Source organism: Taudactylus pleione, unplaced genomic scaffold, assembly GCF_031769625.1.
Source record: "Taudactylus pleione unplaced genomic scaffold, aTauple2 ptg000004l, whole genome shotgun sequence".
Taxonomy (NCBI): Eukaryota; Metazoa; Chordata; class Amphibia; order Anura; family Myobatrachidae; genus Taudactylus; species Taudactylus pleione.
Genome location: NW_028284407.1, coordinates 9,335,685 through 9,359,577, shown reverse-complemented (window position 1 = coordinate 9,359,577; position 23,893 = coordinate 9,335,685). Strand labels below are relative to the sequence as shown.

Below are 23,893 nucleotides of genomic sequence, written 5' to 3'. Positions count from 1 at the left end.
AACGTGTCATTACACCACTGCTCGCTGTGTCCACTGAAGTGGGCGGTACATCCCGATGACAAGTCTGCGCCCACTCTGCAGGCCAGACAGCAGCAAAAGAATCGTCTTCTCCGCCAGGATTACAGTTGACTGTCCAATAATCCAGGAGATGTATGTAGTGTTCATTCTAGCACCCTGCACCCTGTCACAACCCGTGCAATTCCTCTTTCCTACCTTGGGTATCGCTCTATGCTCTGGTGCTTTTAGCACACTCTGGTCTGTATCTCAGCCGTTTGTTGCATCAGCCGAGTGTGCTAGAAGCACCAGAGCAGAGAGTGACACCTGAGGCTGGAAAGCGGAACTGCGCAGGTTTGTGACAAGTGCAGGGTGCTAGAATGGAACATTATGGGCGGAATTCAATTGTTTTAGCGCGCCCGATCTTTCGCCTAAAGTGATGGGAGATCATGGGGTGCTATTCATTTGATGGCAATTAGCATGCTGATCGCGCCCATAGAGGTCATGCTTAGCCGCGTAAAACAGCTAAACCCGACCAAAGTGCTGGCCCGTGATTGTGAAAAGTGCCGTTTGGGCGCCCAAAAGGGTCACTTTTTACGTATTTCAGCTCTCCATTCTCGGGGTTGATTGCGCCCAGCAGGAGCAACAGCTGAATAGCATCATCGGGCGCGAGTCAGCTGCCGGCGAAAAGAATTTCATTGCGCCCCTTGTGTGCATGCTGTTCCAAATTAAAGGAAAAACATCGTTATCTGGAAAACCCTAAATTACCATTACTGATAATAGATCCTATACCTGTACTTGCTAGCAGCAGTCATAATACATTTCTAAATAATTGACAATAGAAATATACTCACTTTTCAATGGCTGATACAGGGCTGCATTTTCTGGCCATGGTTCTACAGCTGTGGAAGAAAACATATTGTGCAGGATTAGGATTTGTGCCAGCATCATACACAGTAAACATGTTTTGAAGATTTGTGGATAACTCAAAAATAAATTAAATAAACTTAACATGACATACAAAGCAGGGACATTTGGTCACTACATATATTAGCATGTCATATCCAACTACCGAATACACTTACAAACTCGAAGAATCCTGATACCACCTGCTGTCTCAGTATGTCAGATATATAATCCCGAGTGTATATATACATGATTACATTGGTTATACTTAGTGACTGGCACAGCAAGGGTTACCAGTGGCACTTAAAACTTGCAGCATCACTCTGCTGAATGGTGCGCGGAGACGTGAACAACATTTGCAGAACAGTAGGCATGGAAATTACACATTGCTACAGCTCTGTCATATTTCCAATCCATCAACTTGATTAATGTTATAATAACTCCGTATAAACTTATCATTCACGCTGTAATGAAGTCAAACTCTAGTTTATTCTTCGACTACCAGGCTCCTCTAGGCAGCTACTCAGGTATATAAAACAGTATGCAGAGTTTCAAGCATTTTTGTCCATTCAATGAACAGACATTATGGTCTTAAAGGGATACAGCTACATTCTCAGGCCAGACCCTTACAGTCTCATTAATAGAGTTATTATTGGCATAGATAAAATGACACCCCGCCATGTGCCACAGAACATGTAGTCTGGCATTCAGCCTGAGAATATCAAGAATATCATAAACATTAACAAAAAATAATTACATATTAGTACCTAATGCCGAATTTAACAGCTTGAAATTAAAAGTTAGTCAAAAGAAAAGTACGCGGAATAACAGCGTGTTTGCGCACGTACACATTTCAAAATACACATGCCCCGTAATCAGCGGAAAAAGCAAGTTTCCTATATATCATCATAGATCTAACAGGCATATACGTGCCTACTTGCTCGTCTGCACGGGCAGCATTTGTGTTAACACGCCGTCGCTGAGCCTTGCCTGCATGCGAACGCCCTTTCCTTCCCCATTGCAGCTCTGCCGTTGTCCAGTTTGATACGTGTAAAATGCGCGAGGATCTGCATGGCCGCGTATACATGTGTTTGTTCTCGGATCACGCATAAAACAAATTCAAGCGAGCACAGGCCAATCCAAATTAACTCTGAGCAAATGAGAAAGATCTGGTCATTCACCAATTAGGACATAAGACTGGATCAAAGCCCAAACACTGCTAATGGATTAGTATTGGCGTCTGCTTTGGGCACCTACCAAGAGCAATGTAAGACGTCTGAAGTTCCAATAGAATTACCAGCAAAGGGAAGTAGTCAGAAACCTAGAAATTGGCTGAAAGATCGGCAGAATGATAGAATAAAACGTTTGCCGTTATATGCATTTCCCTTCAAATTCACAGGAATGGGAAGTTAACAAGGGAGGGGCTTTGCCAACCTGAATAAGGGGGTCATTCAGACCCGCTCGCGAGCGCAGGACGCTCGCAAGCGGGTCGATGTTCCCCCACTGCGCACGCGCACGATGGAGGGAGCTCCATCGTGCGCATGCGCGAGACCCGGCGAGCGACGGGCTCTCCATCGTTCCAGGTCTCGCACCAAAGGGGGCGTGCTGTCGATGTTGATTGACAGCACGCCCCCTTTGGTGGGCGTGCCGGGGGCGTGCCTGCCAGACGGAGGCATTCCCATGGGAACGCCTACCGTCTGAAGCCGGCCCCACTGACATCACTAGTGATGTCAGTGGGAGTGATTTTGGCTCTGATAGAGCCAAAATCACTCCAGGGCTTGCGGCAGCGAGACCCTACCGCAGGGTCTCCGTCGCAAGCCCGATGGTCAAGACCATCGCGACCATCATCATGGACGCTCTCATATGCTGTGGGTGGTCACCCACAGCTATGCGAGCGGCCAGGAGGCCACTCCATTTTCATGGAGGAGGGCCCTGATTCAGAGCGAGCGCTCTGGTCAGAGCGTCCGGCTCTGAATCAGGCCCTAAGTCCAGTCTGAGTGGGGAAGAGTCACATCAGTTCACCAGCCGAACCACCAGTTTCTCTGGATGTTAGTGTACAAAATATATATTATACAGAACAGAGCGAAAACAAAAAAAATCCTACTTTCACTTTACACATGACCACACAGTATTTATGTCTTGTATTGGATGTCAGCAGAAAGGTAACCACTATTTTCAATGAGATGTCACCTACACAATCTAGGTCCAAAACAATACTACAAACCACTGTTACTTGATTTTATCAATTTCAATGTTACTAAAGGTGTGTATCCACTAGCAGATAGTGGAACGACAGTACGATTACAACATTGTAATCGTACAGTCGTTCCTCTTACCCTGCAGTGCCTACACTGAACGATATGTCGTTCAGTGTAGGCACCCTTCCTCATCCCTGAGCATGCCCAGTCTGTTATCGGCAGATTGACCAGCATGTTCAGGCGATGATTGATGTCGGAAACGAACAACAGGAGCGCACATCGCTGGTCGTTTCCAACATTTTCATGCCCGATTTGTCCATCGGGCATGCATGCAGGCCAATCTGGACGATATGGTTAATTTTCTATATGGGAGAACGAAAGTTGGTCGTTCATCGTTGGTGTATCAACAATATCGTTCATTTGCCACACTAGGAATTTCAAGGGCGATTTTCAGCGATATAATTCGCTGAGCAGATCGTCCCGTGTGTACCCGGCATTATCGTTCAATCGCTCATTTTAAATTGCCAAGTGGATACCCGCCTTAAGACATATACAAGCAGCTCATGGAAATAAAGAAAAGACCAAATAAAAAGCAAGAAGCTCGTTACTCTGACGTATCATGGACAATAAAACCCACACAGGGTGAAGTGCATAACCATCTGGGCACATAGGCAATTATATGCAGATAATGAAACTTGATGCAAAGGGCAACAAAACTTTACAATTAAATTCTCTGTCAAAAGGTCCTCAAAGTGTTTTAGATCATATTTCTACATTGAGGCATCCTGAAAAACCTCAGCCAAGCCTGACTACTATCACAAGGCTAGTACCGCACACAACTGTACTGAGGGCCTGATTCAGCAAGGAACGCAAAAGGAGAGAACGCACGCACTTGGCCGATGTTTCTGCACTGTGCGTGCACGAACTAGCCAGTGCGATTGGGTTATGGTAAGCAAAATGCACGCAGTGTGTATGCAGACCCTTCCGATATTGATTGACAGGAAGTGCCGTTTGTGGGTGGTGACGGGGGGTGGTCAGGCGAACGCAGGCGTTATAACGCCGTTATAGGGGCGTGCATAATTAAGGCAGTACGGAGCCATACTGTAAGCTGTACACAGGAAGCGGCTAATATCCTGCGGCAGGTCAGGTCAACCACTTTGTGCTAATGGGTCCGATGGTTCTTGATGTTACCGATGTTTACGCTATCTTGCGTACTGATCAGGCTGTGAGTAAACGGCTTAATACAGGGCTGGGCATCTGCATCTTGTGCTGCGGTCTCCGTGCGTATATGCATTGATTAGCATATTCTCGCAGCGGACGGATGCGTGCGTCTTCTAACGTGCGTTCCTGGCTGAATCAGGCCCTGCGAGCGTGTTATCACTAATGACAGTGGTTCCCAAACTGGGTTCCGCAGGGCACTTGCAGGGGTGCCATGAGTTGGTGGTCCAAGACCAAATCAAATTATTTATGGTCAATGTCATTGGTAACCGTCACCACTGGTTTTGCCTATAATAAAATATGTGGACAAACAACCCTGCCCATCGCACCATAACTGAACCTATGGATGACAGATAAGCACAATTTACTTCATTTAATAATCTTCCTTGATTTTTCAATAAGACATTTTTGGGCTAGGGTTGCCATGAGAAAATGCTGATCCTCTATGATGCCGTGATTCAAGAAAGTTTGGGAACCACTGGACTAAGGGGAAAAAAAAAAAAGGGAAAAAAGCCTGGTCTCCACCAAAAATGTACAATCAAAAAGTCACCGCCAGAGGTGGCCCTAGAACAGTGTTGGCTAACCTTGACACTCCAGCTGTTATGGAACTACATAACCCAGCATGCACTGCTACAGTTTTGCTATTAGGGCATGCTAAAACTGTGGCAGGGCATGCTGGGACATATAGTTCCACAACAGCTGGAGTGTCAAGGTTAGCCAACACTGCCCTAGAAGCTATAAGATTCGCCGGGTATTGTTGACAAAAACTTCTCAAAGCTTAACAATTACTGCTGCAATCCTTCTCTTACTGCCAGCTTAGGAAGGGGATAACGGAAGAAAAATCGATGAAAAAAAATGCTGCATTAGTTAAAATGTATTTTTCACATGAAAATGCTTTAAAAAAAAGACAGATAAAAAAAATTATAATTTTAAAAGTTCTGAGTTAATGTTTTTAAACAAGGGGAACTGAAAACCCCAAGTCAGCGTCTGGTTTTCAGTTCCTCTGCACATGTGTGAACTAACTGTGCAAAGCTCCGGTGACTGGCCCAGCAAAGCAGAAAGTTACTGGGTACCACTCCAGACCAGTACCTCTGATGCTGCTGAGTATCGATCAGTTGTCTTGGTGAAATTTTATTGATAAATGATGATGATGGATGGTTTTCTATCACTGTTATAAGCGATAGAAAATCTTGCCCCATGGCCACATTTGAATAAACAGGCCCGTGAGAGAGTGAATTGGTAGACTTGGAAGGAGATACAGGGATTGATTTTGACTTTTAAGAAGGTAAGAAGCACCAGCAAGATGGATATTATTATACATTTCTCCCTATAAATACATTCTTTATATAAATACAAAAAAGTATAAAAAAAATTAAAAAAAAAAATCTCTACTGGTTTTCATCATGAGTAGAAAAATTCCAACTATGCTGTATATATAAAATCCAGTCACATTGTCGACAGTTACCATGTAGGCATCCAGACCTGTTGACATTCCAAGAATGCAGTTAGGTTTAGGTGCCAACGGGAGGGTTAGGGTTAGGGATTAGAGTTAGGGCTAAGATGAAAATACTCACTGAAACCGCCACTCCGATGTCTGCGCCAGAAGTGACAGTCACATGACAGTCCCGGAAGCCGCTGATACCAGGGATGTTAGGTCGACATCCTATCATGTCGACATGTCATCTGTGTAAACATGATGGAGGCGATTTAACTGTGTTTTAAGGTGCTCTAACTAATGGGTGTCCAATGTTGCAATTCCATTGTTTTTGGGCGGCTTATCTCGCTTGTTGAGCTAATTAGACCAGGGTTAGCCGTGTAATTGGCTAAACCCATCTAAAATCTTGGTTAGCAGAAACAGAAGTTTGGGACCCCAAAACTAGGACTCATCGGCTATTTCTGCTCGCCTCCTCAGGATCGAACAACCAAAAATGCTGTCGCCGGCAGTGAGAGTCGCTGGTGCTTACATTGAATCACTCGAGATGTCGACACGCGAAGCTTGTCAACATGCTACATGCCGAAATTTTAATCATGTTGATATTCTCATGTCAACCTAATGTCGGTCGACATAACTGTCAACCTGAGGGCCTGATTCAGCAAGGAACTGTAGGTAGGTAGGTAGGTAGGATGACCCACTGACAGTATAAGAATGAGCACAGGTTAGCCTAAGCAGAGAGGTTCTGTGGTTTCCATTATTTGAAGATCTGTCAAGATTTCCTAACACCAGATAGAAATACAAAGCTGGTGTGTGAGTAATGAAAACCCCCTAAGGATAATATTTATTTTTCCAAGACTGAGACAATTTATCATATTGATAGTAATATACATGTTCCTGGATATTTAACAGATAGAAAATTCATTATGTACTTCACCAGACTAAGTAGGAGACGTTTTCTAATAACTTACAGTTTGTAATGCCTTTTTGGTCTTATTAAATTGATTTACAAGACCAACAAAATTAGTTATAAGCCATTTTAATAGAGGTTTCAAAGTAAGGATGTTTGTTAGATACATTGATGATTAAATGTTCACTTGCCAACCGGGAGGGGAAAAAAAAATCTAGCACAGGCAATTTTATAGCAAAATCTATTACATCTTAATGTTTTCCTAATTAATCAGAAGGCGAATTGGGTGGCGTATAAAATAAACATCTGAACAAAGAAATTGTGTGAAGAAATTAACAAGAAATCAAAAGAAATGCACAAATTGTTTGAATAACTTGTAATTCTGGAACACATACAGGTGAGTATACAATATGAAGTGCTATAGATGTGGGGCTAAGTGTGCTCCTTAAATCTATCTGCATATTATTGGAAGTGTAGTGATGTCACTGGTCACATGACTCATTTTGAATGCGTTCCATGATAAAATGCATTACAGTCAGTGAAGGTAAAACACATCTAGGTAGGAGACTTAGCACAAAAGCTGCATATACACACACACACAACGATTTTCTGTCAGATTTTTTAAAGTGTAATGAACGATTTTTTTGAACTACAAACGATGTTTGCATAGGGCCTGATTCAGAGCCGAACGCTCTGACCAGAGCGCTCGCTCTGAATCAGTGCCCTCCCTCCATGAAAATGGAGCGGCCTCCCGGCCGCTCGCATAGCTGTGGGTGACCACCCACAGCATATGCGAGCGTCCATGATGATGGTCGCGATGGTCTTGACCATCGGGCTTGCGACGGAGACCCTGCGGTAGGGTCTCGCTGCCGCAAGCCCTGGAGTGATTTTGGCTCTATCAGAGCCAAAATCACTCCCACTGACATCACTAGTGATGTCAGTGGGGCCGGCTTCAGACGGTAGGCGTTCCCATGGGAACGCATCCGTCTGGCAGGCACGCCCCCGGCACGCCCACCAAAGGGGGCATGCTGTCAATCAACATCGACAGCACGCCCCCTTTGGTGCGAGACCCGGAGCGATGGAGAGCCCGTCGCTCGCCGGGTCGTGTGCATGCGCAGTGGGGGAACATCGACCCGCTTGCGAGCGTCCTGCGCTTGCGAGCGGGTCTGAATGACCCCCATATTCCCTTAATGAAAATCGTTGAGATGACAAGTCTGACAACTACAAACGTGAACGCGCATGAACGATTATCGTTCATCGTTTGACTCAGAAAGTGAACGATTTTTTCAAACGATATTGTTTAACGATAATAGTTCAAAAAATCGTTGTGTGCGTATGCAGCTAAAGAAATAGCTTACTTTGTTTCAATTACAAGGGATTTTTATTTATTTTTTTAGTTCATCAGGATCACTAATGGCCCGTACACACAGGACGATCAGACAACGATCAGATATTGTTTCCTGATCGTCCTGCATGTGCTGGATGTTCGTTATCGAACATCCAGCAACATGCACCAACACCCAAACGACATAATGACCCGCGGTCAACGATCGCGGGTCCCTATATTAAATAGGCTAACCTGGTCGATATCGACCAGGTTGGCCTGCATGCACGGGCAATGGTCGATATCGATATCAACCATCCATGCCCGCGCATCGACCATCGTTTGGTCGTTGGAGGAGTTAAAAAACAAAAAAAGGACAATATACACAATCAAACGATATCGTTAATATCGTCCTTTTTATCTGACCGAGTGTATGCACCATAAACCTGAAAATGTAAACTGTCCCGATAGACACAATAACGATAGATTACATTATGCAGTATGAGCTCAGGGCCTGATTCAGAGCCGCTCGTAAGCGGCCACTCGTTTGCTCCGAGCGATGTTCGCACAACTGCGCATGCGTATGGGTCGTAATGCGCATGCGCCAACCAGTCAGTGCGGTCGGAAATTGAGCGCTCGTAAAATAGCGAGTGCCTGCCAATTTGAGTGACAGGATGAGGCGTTTGTGGGTGGTAACAGGGGAAGGTGCTTGAAAACGGGGAGTGGTGATCCGAACGCAGGCGTGCCAAACGGTCAAAACGGGCTTTTTAAGGGTGTGCATAATTAACAAAGCAGCGTCATCGGCCACGTCACTTGGTTGTTTCTTAGCCTGAACTGCTCGCATGATTGCGGTAGGAAAATCCAACCACAAGCACTGCGAGCAGTTCATACGCCTTTCGATGTACTCGATTAATCTAATAAATAGCGGAGATGACGTAGGATGCGAGCGGCCAGGGGGCGTCTTTACAAAATAGCGAGCGCATGTTTCGTTCGCTCACTCAAACATAGAGGTGTCAACGGACCGCAAAGAGCGAGCGCTCAATTTAAATAGCCGGCCCCTTTTTCTGAACGAGCGAGCGCAAATAGCGTCCGGCTCTGAATCAGGCCCTCATTTATTAGTGAATTATAGTATACTATTACCACCTCCGCACTCTGTTAAAGATGCCAGAACACATATAGGGTAGTGTAATAATGGACACCCATAGAAGAGAGTAGAGACTGCCCTCATCAGTCACCTGAGCTCCTATGATATTCCTGGCCCTGCCCCTTTGCATCTACTGGGATCACACTAAACACTATGTGACAAATTTAGAGATGAACTTGCACTGTGTGTTCCTTACTAAATGTGGATATTTGCGGACATGCCGAGTTGTAAACATCTATAAAGCAAAAGCTTTGCTTCTATCCACGTGCTTGGCTAATAGTGCACACTTGCACCAGCGCCATACCTGATGCAAGAGATCGGTCTGAAAAGAGATGGCTATTTACGTACGCACAACTACGGCTACACATCCTCACTAAATCTGGCCTACCTGCAAACGCCCTATTGCCGCCCATTCAGCTGCTAGTGAACAGGTGACTGTAGATGCGTACACTCAGCAATGGAGCATACTCAGTGCTAAAACTGCAAGATCCGTCCCAAAGACAGACTTGTGCACCACTCTGCATTAGCTCCTATGTAAGTAGCGTGCTGGTGCCCAGGAGCCGAAAGGGATTACTGGACCAAGTGCTGAGTCCAAAGGCTGGGAATGTCTGGTCTCAAGCTTTACTGTAGTGTGAGCTTCCATTTACACCACGGTGGTGGTCAGGAAGCCGCTAACACGATGACATATGGACAAAATAATGTACAGAGCACCTTTTTTTCCCCAAGCATTCTGTTTAAAGTGCCCTAAGAGTATGCAGTCAAGTTATGTCGACACCTGGAAATGCCAACATATGAAATGCTGACATTGTGAAAATGTCTACATTAGCGTTAGGTTTAGGGATTAGACTTAACGTAAACCAGTGTTTCTCAAACTGGGTCCTCATTGAACCCTTACAATACGTGTTTACAAGGCATCCTCAAGAATAATTAGTACCGACTGTAAATCTATTGAGTTAATTAGCACACCTGTGCTCCAAATGAACTGGAAAACATGCACTGTTAGGGTCCCATGAGGACTGGGTTTGCAATACAGTGACTTAAACAGACATTGTCAACATTTTGATCATGTCGATATTTCCTCACTTACCAACATGAGCATGTCAACATGGTCAATGTCGACAAGATATATTGAACCTGCCCTGAAAACAATGTGCTGCTCTGTAGCGATCAATACGAGCCGTTGACTACCCTCCAGTCCGAGCTGAAATTGCATTGTGAAGCACAGAAAAGTCAAACTGGGCAACATGTAGATGCCCTAAAGCTGGGTACACACTGGAGTGATGTTGGGCCAATATGCCGTTTCGTACGACATATCGCCTACATTGCTCAGTGTCTATGCATGATTGCACACCCCTGCGGTCGCTTGAGACGGCCGCCAGGTTTGATGTACTGCACATCAAACCTAGCGAGATGGCTAACGGACAGTGCATTGTTAATGAATGATGTAACGGTGATTGTTCCATCGTTCATTAAAGTCGTCCAGTGTGGACGCACAATCACTGTTCACGGGCATTTGTTCCGATGTCAATGTTTAAGATTTAGAAAGTCACGGAGAACCTATCACAAAAAATATAGAGGCTTATAACAGGAATGAGCAACTTTCCAAAGTTATTGCTCTATGATGTCTACAAGATTCTCAGCCATCAGGAGCTTCCGATGTTACTGACCAATGGTTTAGAATGTTTCAGGAGGAGCCCTTTATGGGAAGTTTAAGAGCACAGTGTCAATTTCAGAGGTGGAAATTTTATTCCTTGAGCATAAATTTCTATTTTGCCATGTGTAATACTGCGAGAAATTTCTCTGAAATGATTAACTACTGCACGGGCTCTTGCAAAATATCAATAGCAGGAAAGCAGAATGCATGGTAGAAAACTCAATGGCTCCAGAAGCCCATATCTCATTAAAATTATGAAACTGTGCAGCCAGAAAGAACGCAATTAGAATTGTTTTGATTGGCTGCCTTGCTAGCCTGGACATGCCATGGCGTTTCATAGCACAGACTTAATGGACTAATTCACTGCTCCCTGTTTCATTACCCCAAATCTCAATTTCCTCAGCTGATTCCCAAATTACTCTCGGCATGAAGACCAAGCCAAAAAGGTTAACTATTTGCACGGAGACACAACGGACGTTAAATATTTACAAAACCAATATTGCTCTCCAGGGGGAAAACATTATGTATATATGGATCATTGTAATAGGTACAGCAATGAATTTCTCTTTATATATGTCCAGACAAATAAATATTTAAATGCAGAGTACTTTGATGAACTATTAAGTAACTTTTCTGAAAATATTAACAAAGAATTCAGTGTTAAAGATATTTTTGTTAGTACTGGAATGTGGAGGTATTAATAGCAACTTCAATTCTTTGCTGGTATGTGATTCTTGTGGTATTAGGATGGGTGTAGGTTATAAATGCATAACAAAAAGATACATATTATAAGTCAAATGGGAAAAATAGAAGCGGTTCTAATTCAACGTACACGTAAAAGCTACATTAGCACCTGGAACATCACAGGTCAGTCTGCTTCTTGGAACCCTAGGGAATGTGCGACACTGCTGGGGGCAACAGGGGAGGGACAAGAACATGCTGCAATAAAAATACTGCGCCTCCAACTCACACACACCATCTCAGGCCAGTTGATAGATGGTAATTAAGATTAAAATGCAAAGGGGTTCAATGAGTTTTATCATACGCTACAAGTTTCAAAACTTGCTGCGTATGATAATGGTGCTCCAGCCAATCAGCTCCCAACTGTCATTAGTTTGAAAAATGACAGTTGGGAGCCAATTGGCTGGAGCACCATTCATCATACGCAACGAGTTTTAAAACTTGTTGCGTATGATAAAACTCGTTGATAAATGGGCCCCATAGTACTTAATGGGAAGGACAACTGTCCATAAGATCTCGCTCTTGTACAAATCCAACCAGTTCCCATTTGGTTGCTCTACGTTGCATTTGTCCGACTATGCAGCACTTATCCTTTCTATTGTTTATTAGGCAGCACGGTTGGTGTAACTGTTAGCATTACTGCCTCACAGCACTGAGGTCTTGGGTTTGATGCCAACCATGGCCCTCTATGTGTGGAGTTTGTATATTCTCCTCGTGCTTGACCCTAATTTCCTCCGGGTGCTCCCGTTTCCTCCCGCAACCTAAGCATATACTGGTGGGTTAATTGGTTCCTGACAAAAATTAACCCTAGTATGTACATGTGGTAGGGAATATAGATTGCATGCTCCATTGGGGTAGGGACTGATGTGAATGGCCGAGTAAAGTGCTACAGAATATGTGTGCACTATATAAATACCTGGTTATAAATGAATAAATAAATATTGTTCATTCCAGCGGTTCTCAAGTAAGAGCAATAGGTCATGTTTTGTGGATATCTTTAATCATACACGTGAGCTAATCTATTTTGCTGGGTCCGTAATTATCCCACCCATGTCCACAGACAGATATCCAATTCAATTAAGAGCAGACAATCATTAAGGCTAGGGCCCATGGGCAGTTTTAATTTGCCAGTAATATGTAAAAAAAATTTCTATTGGCACTCAGAAGATAGAAGAAGGAGCAAGGACTGTTTAATAGGAATACTAAACTTATGAGAAAAAGCGTTGCTACGCAAACAAGCAGGATGCCCATGGAAACTGGAAGGATAAATCCATTACATTTAAATGTACCTTTGTTCTGTATCTGAATGTTAGTGTACTTGTCAGTGCTCTTTCTCATAGTAAACACCGAAGCCTAGTGCTCCAGCGCTAAGTGGACGAGATATTGAACGGAACATTTCAAGAGAGAAGAGATGACATAGGTGAGGCCCAGTGATTTGCAGGTTCTTGTGACGTGGCACAAGTATACCTCCCTGTTTGTACGAGTACGCCCCCTTACTTGTGCGTGCCACCGGTTTAGAACAACGAGCTTAAAAGGTATGAAAATGACAAACAGCTTTTCTGTGTAGGGGTCAGTGGAAGAGGTAATGAGAAGGAAGGCTTCTGTGTGGTTCAAGTAGAAATTACCCACAACAGTTGAGGACAAGCACGTGCTACCAAGGGGAATCAGACCCAGGTTGTAGGCCTTGTGCTCAGAAGGGGATCCCCTGCTATGCAAAACAAGCCACGCTTCATCACAATTTAACAGAATCCAGCAATGGGAAGGATTGGAGTGAAATGGAACACTGGGGAAGGATTGGAGTGAAATGGGACACTGGGGAAGGATTGGAGTGAAATGGGACACTGGGGAAGGATTGGAGTGAAATGGGACACTGGGGAAGGATTGGAGTGAAATGGGACACTGGGGAAGGATTGGAGTGAAATGGGACACTGGGGAAGGATTGGAGTGAAATGGGACACTGGGGAAGGATTGGAGTGAAATGGGACACTGGGGAAGGATTGGAGTGAAATGGGACAATGGGGAAGGATTGGAGTGAAATGGGACAATGGGGAAGGTTTGGAGTGAAATGGGACAAAGGGAAGGATTGGAGTGAAATGGGACAAGGGGAAGGATTGGAGTGAAATGGGACAAAGGGAAGGATTTGAGAGAAATGGGGTAAAGGGAAGGATTGGAAAGTAAGGGGAAGGATTGGAGTGAAATGGGACAAGGTGAAGGATTGGAGTGAAATGGGACAAGGGGAAGGATTGGAGTGAAATGGGACAAGGGGAAGGATTGGAGTGAAATGGGACAAGGGGAAGGATTGGAGTGAAATGGGACAAGGGGAAGGATTGGAGTGAAAAGGGGACAAGGGGAAGGATTGGAGTGAAATGGGACAAGGGGAAGGATTGGAGTGAAATGGGACAAGAGGCAGGATTGGAGTGAAATGGGACAATGGGAAGGATTGGAGTGAAATGGGACAAAGGGAAGGATTGGAGTGAAATGGGACAATGGGAAGGATTGGAGTGAAATGGGACAATGGGAAGGATTGGAGTGAAATGGGACAATGGGAAGGATTGGAGTGAAATGGGACAATGGGAAGGATTGGAGTGAAATGGGACAATGGGAAGGATTGGAGTGAAATGGGACAATGGGAAGGAATGGAGTGAAATGGGGTAAGGGGAAGGAATGGAGTGAAATGGGGTAAGGGGAAGGATTGGAGATAAATGGGGTAAGGGAAGAATTGGAGTGGAATGGGGTAAGGGAAGAATTGGAGTGGAATGGGGTAAGGGAAGAATTGGAGTGAAATGGGGTAAAGGGAAGAATTGGAGTGAAATGGGGTAAAGGGATAGGAATGGAGTGAAATAGGGTAAAGGGATAGGAATGGAGTGAAATGGGGTAAGAGAAAGGATTGGAGTGAAATGGGGTAAGGGGCTGGACAGAGTGAAATGGGGTAAAGGGAAGAATTGGAGTGAAATGGGGTAAAGGGATAGGAATGGAGTGAAATGGGGTAAAGGGATAGGAATGGATTGAAATGGGGTAAGAGGAAGGATTGGAGTGAAATGGGGTAAGGGGAAGGATTTGGAGTGAAATGGAGTAAGGGGCAGGACAGAGTGAAATGGGCATGTTGATAGAATGAGAAGCCTCCGCTTCAGCAATAAATCCAAATAAAATAATTAAAAAACAAGAGAGGTGTAATACAGGGCAGCAGAAACAATGCAGAATTCAAAATAAAAGTAAAGTGTTATAAGTTAGGCTAAATACTGTAATAAAAAATTGGCACAATGAACAATAAATATATCAATCAAGTTTTAGGAACCAGTAATGAGTATTACATATTGGTAGCAGAGAGAAGAGTTAGGAAGGCAGAATGCTCATTAGTTCTAGGGGACCTAGTAAAAGGTCAGCCTCATTATAAGTAGACCCCCTTGAATTGCTTTAGTGACAAATAAATCTTAAAAATGGGACCCACATCACAGAAGTATAACCAATAAAAAAAGAGGAACACAATATAACATGGATACAAGTGGGATATTGATTGAATAAGAAAGGCACATTTAGGACGACAACGTAATTTACCAGGAATTACAACAAGCCAAGAAAACATCGAAATGTCTCAGAAACATGTCTACCCAAAATAATAGTGTGCTCACAACCCTTAGTTAAACCTTTTGGAAAGTCGGAGCTTAGTGACAGTATCCGGTATCTTTTTTTCTCTGTGATTGTCTCTGTGTCCTCTCTCCACCATAATTTTCTTAATCTACAAAGTCTACAGCTTTACTGTACATATAAGTCACAGGGAATTTACAGCACGATTCCCCTGATAGTGACCGGCAGTAGGAAGGTTTCATCTATTCCCAAAACATCGGCTATGTCATTGAACCCTCAATGTAAGTGTTCTCTCTTTTCTTTTCATATTCCATCATTCGTCGCTAAAGCTGGGTACACTCTGCGATCCGTGTTACGATTAGAGATGTGCGGGTTCGGTTTTATTCGGATATGTTCGGATCTCAAAAACAGCATTTTATTGGTTATCGGCTATCACATGTTTTGGATAGCCAATAAAATAAATCCGAACTTGCGATAATTTTGTCGAGAAGAACCGAGTAAAACCGAACCCGCACATCTCTAGTTACGATAGATTGTTCTGGCATGGATCGGAACGATATATTGTGTGGATCGTATAGTGTGTATGCCCGTTCACAGCGGTAATTAATTGAATCGTCCCATCTGCTGTGCTGCGCAGAGGATGGGACGATGCAATGAATGACGCCATGCTGCTAAGTGCAGCAAGGAACGATATATATCGCGAGGATCTTGTAGTGTGTATGGTCCGTGCAACATATATTGTTACATCATTTCCTGCTGTCACTGGGTACGCACATCATATAGCGTGCCTGATTTAGAGATTTACGCAAAGCCGATATTTTGTGGTCTATCAGGGATATATTCTTGTAAAACTGAATGATTTCTCAATAAGGTTTTGTGTTTCCCCAGAATATCTTTTAGATTTTGTTCTAAAAACTATGATAATCACTGCTAAAAGGTTAAAAAATTACTACATTTTCTTTACCAACGAAGTTATAATCTTGCTTTCAAATCTCACTTTATCTACAATATTCAGTTTTAGGTAGCCGCACTCTCACTTTCATTTTCATACATCAGTGACTGATCTTCACAATTTTTCTAGTACTACAGTTTTTAATTCAGTCCTTTCCAGCATGGTTTTAAAAATATAAAAATAATTGCAAATCCGAACTTGTGATCAACAACCAACAAACAGGTTGGCACAGCTGGGTCCAAAACTATTCCCATTGCAGTACCTCATAATTGTAGGTAAAACTAACATTGTGCTTCTACACAAAGATTTACACATTTAGGTATGGATGTCTCTAGTAACATGAAAGGGACTCATCCTTTTTTAAAATCTTTGCAATCACAACAAGACCCTTTTTGTGTTAAAAGGAAGAGCAGATGAACTGTATCTCAACTACATACAACCTGAAATCTATTTCCCATATAAAGTCCTTTAGATATTGTAATATATAGGCAGTTTCATGGGAATGGGTTCAAAATCCCGGTAGTTGGGATGCCTGCTGTCAATATACCGACAGCGGCATCCCGATAATCAGGAATCCGACAAGGGTCGGGAAAGTATAGAAACCCTCCCTTCTCCCCCCAACCCTCTGTTTCTACATCCTAACACTAACCCTCCCCTCTTGGTGCTTAAACCTAACCCTCCCCCCTTAGTGCCTAAAGCTAACCCCATCCCCAGTAATGCTTAAACCTAACCAACCCCCAGATCGCGTTGTTTACACTGCAGGGTGACACGGGAACAACCCGTGGTCAGCCCTGCAAACTACCAGAGTTGGATCCCCGGGTCCCTGGACCCAGGTGGATCCATTTACACCAACAAAAATCCCGGGTTGATGTGTGTTCACGTGCATCAACCTGGGATTTTCAGGTCGGTGTAAAAGGGGTATTACCCAGTCTTATATTATTGTAAAGTGCAACAAAATATGCTGGAGTTATATAAGTAATTGTTAATAATAAATAAATAAAAAATGAAAGCTTTTATGTTGCTAAGAATACCTAGACATCCATTCAAAGATGACATCCATTAAAAAGAAAAAAAAAACACCAGCAAAGGGGATGGTTGGGAGCAAAGATGAGGATGGTAAGTATTTTTTCAGGGACTAATAACTGAATTGGATTCGGCACTGAAAGGCCCCCATACACCAGCGACTGATCGCCGCAAACAAAATATGATTGTGATTTGCAAATCGGTGAAATTTAACATGAATTTCACTGATCCTCCGATGGACCGAGGAACATCGAAGGCAGTCAGCTAGCATTTCCGGCCGGCAGATCTGCGTTTCCGATCCGATTGCAGGATCGCACAACCTGGCGGTAGGTGTATGGGGGCCTTTAGCCACTGTAAAACGATTTACAAGGCAGCTCACACTTATCTGAATTCCCCCCCCCCCTCTCTGAGTGATGGGACAGAAGCATTTAGCGATACTTTTTAATGTGTTCCATGCCTTACATTCTCACAACTGCAATCTAAGATTTCTGAACACAATGGGCAGCACATCATGGTTGGACTAATTTTAATTTAGGAAGATTTTGAAGGCTGCTTGAAACACTGGGATCAATTAAATTCAACGTGAGTTGAATAGTGCCGGGAAGGAGCTCCCAGAGCTATTCAATTCTGTGCGCTGTTAACCCCGCCTAAGGATTTCTTCTCGCATCCCTCCTGGGGAGTGAGCAGAAATCCAACAAAACTCATGGCACAATCCTGTTTTCTGCCCTTAGCACCGCGGAAACAGCATCGCGCTGGGCAGTTTAGTTGGAGAATACCGGTTCTCGCTATTAAACAGCATGTTTAACGCGCGAGAACCGGCATTCTCCCACAAAACAGTGCGCTGAATTGAATAGCTCCGGGAGCTCCCTCCTGGCGCTATTCAATTCGCGTTAAATTGAATCGTGCCCCCTGAATATGTCAGGTGATGTTTCTTACATTTTGATAAACAAAAAAACCTGACAGACCGATATTACAGTGAAACTATTAATACAGTAATTATCTTCTCATAAATTAACATGTCAAAATTGATATGATGGAACAGGGGCCCTGATTCAGAGCCGGACGCTCTGACAGAGCACTCGCTCTGAATCAGGGCCGTCCCTCTTCATTTTTAGAGCGGCCTCCTGGCCGCTCGTATAGCTGTGGGTGACAGCTATAGCAAGCGGCCAGGAAGATGGTCGCGATGGTCAAGACCATCGCGACCATCGGGCTTGCGACGAGACCCTTGTGGTAGGGTCTCGTTGCTGCAAGCCCTGGAGTGCTTTTGGCTCTATCAGAGCCGAAAGCACTCCCACTGACATCACTAGTGATGTCAGTGGGGCTGGCCCCAGACAGTAGGCGTTCCCATGGGAACACCTCCGTCTGGCCAGCCACGCCCCCGGCACGCCCACCAAAGGGGGCGTGCTGTCACTCACCATCAACAGCACGCCCCCTTTGTAGCGAGACCCATAGCGACAGCTTGGCCGTTGCAATCCGGGTCTCGCGCATGCGCACGACGGAGCCGGGTCCGTCGTGCGCATGCGCACTTGGCCAACATCGACTCGCTTGCGAGCGGGTCTGAATTAGGCCCAGAGAGTGTGATCTATAAACTTTATTTTACAATCTAGAACTCTTGGTTGACAATTGCATTGGTTTCTGATCTCATTGTATTGTGACGCTGGCAATATTCTTCTTAATAGTTAAACATTGGGGTTTACAATACATGGGTCAAGTCCTAACAGCAGTGTCATCACATGAGAAAGTTTTTGGACATTAGTTGGTAGATGTTTACAGAAATCTGCTACTAATAAAAATAAAACTGGTCGTACATATTAAATCTAGGTCCAATCGCTGGTTTATCAAATTGTAAATCACTAAATAGGTCCAGCATGTTTTATCTCACTTCAATGTAGCATCCTGCTATGTTTGGAGGGATGTTCTTCTTCTAACTAAGGGCCTGATTCAGCAAGGATCACAACCGCGATAACGCATGCAATCTGCCGATTGTTGCGTTCTGTGCCTGCATCGCAGTGCGCAAACATTCCACTGCGATAGGGACTGCGATCGCAGTGACTACGTAGACCCATCACAGACTGATTGACAGGAAGTGCCCTTGGGGGTGGTTGGAGAAACGCAGGCGTGCCAGTGCGCTTGAACGCCGTTGCATGGGCGTGCATAAGTAAGGCAGCGCGCTGCCATATGCAGTTTGGCCTTACACTGTGTGCACTGAAGTTAGCCATTTCTGAGTAAGATCAGGGCTTGTGCAAGCGTGCGTGAGGCTACTATTGTACTCGATGTTACTGATGGTTTTGCAGTCTTGCAAAGTATTACGGATGAGTGCAAGGTAAGGTGGGCTTCCTTATGTTGTGCTGCGATGGCATAACAATCGCAGTGGATTAGGATATCTTCACAGTAAGACTGCGTGCGTAATCGCAGCCATGATCCATACTGAATCAGGCCCTAAGTAAGCAGACCTTGAATGACCGTTTCACAGGCTTGTGTAATAATAATAATATTTATATAGCACTTTTCTCCCAATAGAACTGAAAGGGGGGGATTAAGTTCCTCACAATGTGTCAGCAGCCATTGCCGCGATGCCAGGCTGTGCACATATCGGCCATTTAATGTAGTGCTAACATCGCAAGATGTGCCATTTCAGAACATCGTGATGATAATGGGGGAATAGTTATTTTATGTGTGTATATTTATTATCTGTGATAATATATTGATCTAAAAATTATATAAATGGTATAAGTTAATACATATTGACTGTTTTATGAGCTTTGAAAGGATTTTGATATTTACATGTGCAGCCAACACGCATAAGTGCCATGCCAGCGTCATACATGCCTACTCTTCTGAAGTGCCCGGGATACTCCAGAAGTTTGGCCATTCCACACGGGCTCTCGGAACAGCAGCCCACCCTCTTGGATCTAGCTTCACTTTCTTCTGAAGTGAGCAGGGACTCGATGATGCAATCCGATATATAGCGCATCATCGTGCTCTCTGTTGCATAATGGTGCAAACCACATCACTGCGTGGCAGAGGTGTGGCCATGATGGCGCAAATAGCATTATCAAGCCCCACTCCTCTAACACACCTGTCCCTTGGACCTCCATCTGGATCTCCCAGGGAGGTCCAAGATACAGTTAAAAAACTCATTGCAAATGCAAAGTGTTGTCTTGATACCCCTTTCAGACATACAACAAAAACCCAGGTTTTTGGCCATGAACATGCATCAACCCAGGTTTTTGCTATGTGTGAACAGAAACGACCCGGGTCGAAGTCCTGGGTCCATGACCCTGCTCTGTACCAGGGTTTATCCCAGGTGAAAACCTGGGTAGGCTCTAGTGTGACTGTGAATTTATCCAACACAGGTTTTTAGACCTGGGTTTTAAGAAAACTTTCTCATTGGCTGTTCTGTGCACCTGCAGATGACATCACCTGCAATCACCCGTATAACATGGCTGCGGAGCAAACGGATTTAAGTGTGTATTATTTTATGTTTAACTCTTTTTATGTGACAATGCTGTCTTTGTATAGACCAAAAAACTTTATAAAGGCTATATTCATAATTTTCTTATATCGTAATGTACAAATTTATTGTATTTTCAATAAATAATAAAAAAAAACATTGGAAACAAACTTTGAGACCTTCATTCTAAAAAATGCTAATTTTTATATTATGTCATTACTGTGAACAAAAAAAAAAAAAAAGTCCCCTTCAAATCCACACCAAATTCCAGGGCAGACCCGGGCTCAGTGTGAACGTATCCGACCCTGGAATTTCCCAGGTTTTGGTGTAGTGTGAATGGGGGTCTCAGACTACGACCTGGGAATTTCCAGGGATGATAAACCTGGGAAGTACCTATGTATTTCCCGGGTCTTAGGTCTGAAAGGGGTAGGAGTCATCTGCTGGATGCAGTATGCACCCGACTCCTGGGTGCTACAGTAACTGATGACGTCAGGGTACAACTACTGAAGGGGATCTACCCGCTACCGTGCTGCATGTGCATCGTGGCTCAGGTACCCGCTGCCTCCCCAGCTGTTGTGCTGTCACCACACATGCTGACCGGCCATGATGCTGTAGGTACAGCGGTGTCACTCCTATGCATCCTGAGGCTCCTCTATGTACAGGCCTGTGACAGATGTCTGCAGCGCACTATTACCTGCTATCTGCGACACAAAGGCTTCGGTAACCAGAGACATGGCCGGGCTGGGGACTCTCCGTCGTGCACATGCAAGGTTAAGGTCATAACATCAGGAAGTCTATCATCTACTTCCGCCAGTAGCCCAGGTAACGGGAACGCGGTAGAGCGGTTGACGTGTCTGTGTAATCTTAATAAAGTTTATTTGTAGAAAATAAAAAAAGGGGGCGTTTTGAAGCTCAGGCTGCTCCGCTCTTACCGCCGCGTTCTAGTGCAGTTCAGGGGCGGCAGGACTGTCACTTGTCAGGGACTGGCTACAGGAGTAGAGACTTACAGGCGCCATCTTTGTTTTGGGCAAAGCGGAGTGCTTTGAAAACTACTGTAGAATAATGAAGGGGTCGTTATTTATTTCCATTGCAGCGCCCTAGCCTGTCTTTGTGTAATAACAGATGCTCCTTGTATCATTTATTTTAACAGTTGCAGTAAAGTGGGCTGAATTATATGTGGCGTTCATATATTTTACTTTAACAGGTCATTCAGGCCAGTTTACTGCAGTTGAAAAAAAAAATTGGAGCAGCAAAGAAAATCATGGTTTGCAACTGTGCACAATCTCTCATGATTTTAAAACAATGCCACTGATTTTTAATTCTCAGAATACTTTCTCTTGAAACCGAGAACCAGGACCCCTCCAGTCGGGCACCCAATTCTTCCCGCACTGCTCAAGTCCTGGATGCAGCCCTGGATATCGAGGACTTGGTTCCACATCTGTGCCAGTGGCCTGCCACCCAGCTGGCCTTAATCTCTGATTCGCGTTTCCACTAAGCCTGCTCACAAACCTTCGTTGCCTACTGCTGCCTGGGACTTCTGTGGACCCTGCTTCACTCCTTATTCTTCCTCCCTGAAGGGTCTATTTACCAAGCCTTGGATGGAGATAAAGTGGACGGAGCTAATGTACCCATCAACCAGCTCCTAACTGTAATTTTTTAAACACAGCCTGTGAAATTATAAAAAATATTGACCGTAAGTGCGCAATAAAATCAGGGATGCAGCAATGGTGAAAAATACAATTGAGTAAACACCCACTACTCAACAAATCACATATAATAGGAAAAAAGGTGTATTCCACCCCTAGCGCTTCCCCAACACCACATGCAAAAAGGTGATAAGGCAAAAAAAGAGGACTTATAATCACCATAAAACAACTTCACTTGTTATGGGACCATATAGACATAAATGAGTCTTGCAGTCTCTGGTTACAATAGGATCTGAATTTTCTTATCCTCCAAAGCTTAAATGCGCTGATCACAGCAGGATATCACATATGGGGATAAAAAATACAAACATAGGCCCTCATTCAGAGCCACTCGCTAGCGGCAGTACGCTCGTTCCGAGCGATGTTCGCACATCTGCGCATGAGTACGGATCGTTATACGCATGCGCGAACCAGTCAGTGCGGCCGAAATTCATGTGCTCGCAATATAGCGAATGCCTGCTATTTTGAGTGACAGAATGAGGCGTATGTGGGTGGTAACAGGGGAAGGTGCTTGAAAATGGGGAGTGGAGATCCGAACGCAGGCGTGCTTAAAGGTCAAAACGGGCGTTTTATGGGTGTGCATAATTAATACAGCAGCGTCATTGACCACGTCACTGGGTTATTTTATAGCCAGAACTGCTCGCAAGATTGTGGTAGCAAAAACCAACCACAAGAATAGCGAGCAGTTCATACGCTGGTCGATGTACTCGATTAATCTAATAAATAGCGGACATGACGTATGGTGCGTGCGGCCAGGGGGCGTTTTTAACAAATAAACGAGCGTATGTTTTGCTCGCTCATTCAGACTTAGAGGTGTGAACAGACTGCAATTTGCGAACTGATCATTTGAATAGCCACCCCTTGTTTTTGAACGAACGACCGCAAATAGCGAACGGCTCTGAATCAGGCCCATAGTGTAGATCCAAATAAAATAAAATACTTTTAATAAAAGGTTACACTCACAAATGACAAGTCAAAAACGAACATGTAGAAATCCATACAGCTTCTGAGGAAGGACCAATCGGTCTGAAACGCGTTAAGCGTGGGCTCTAAGGACGATATCCATTATTGGCAGAGGCTGGGCTGTACTTGCGTTACCTTGTGGCATAATACTGCATCCGGAGCGGTTATCTTTGTTATTCCATCATCCAAAGAAATCCAAGGAGGGAATTCGCGTACATGCTGTTGCTGTGCCATGCTGTATGGATTTCTACATGTTCGTTTTTGACTTGTCATTTGTGAGTGTAACCTTTAATTAAAAGTATTTTATTTTATTTGGATCTACAGCCTGTGACATGGCAGTTAGGAGCTGATTGGTTGGGACTTTATCTCCGTTCACTTTATCTCCATCCAAGGCTTAGTAAATAGACCCCTGAGTCCCTACTAGCTAGACTTCCACTTTCCACAGTTTGCGGCCTGCACAAGTGACTTCACAGATCTGTTGCTTCAGTTTGCTCCACTGGCCTCCGCTAATATAGAGGCCTGTGACGAAGCTTCACCTGCATTTAAGGCCTTTAGCAAAGGACAAGTCTTTGCACCCACTATCAGAAATACGATAAAGTCAATCACCTGGATTCTCTTCCTCGCTACCTAATAAGGGGATGTAGTTATGATACCTACAGCCGGCATATCGGCTGCTGAAATCCCGGCGC

General features: G+C 44.2%; 1 protein-coding gene across 1 annotated transcript in view; it reads right to left on the bottom strand.

Moving 5' to 3' along the window:
* MTX2 (metaxin 2) overlaps positions 1 to 21,453 on the bottom strand; it is an 81,722-nt gene extending 60,269 nt beyond the window's left edge. The window contains exons 1-2 of the mRNA XM_088474337.1: positions 21,230 to 21,453; positions 849 to 896 (exon numbers count right to left, since the gene is read on the bottom strand). Of these exons, the coding sequence (XP_088330463.1) occupies positions 849 to 896; positions 21,230 to 21,269 (88 nt within the window). The 5' untranslated portion in view covers positions 21,270 to 21,453. The remainder of the gene's footprint in view (positions 1 to 848; positions 897 to 21,229) is intronic.
* Positions 21,454 to 23,893: the final 2,440 nt, after the last annotated feature.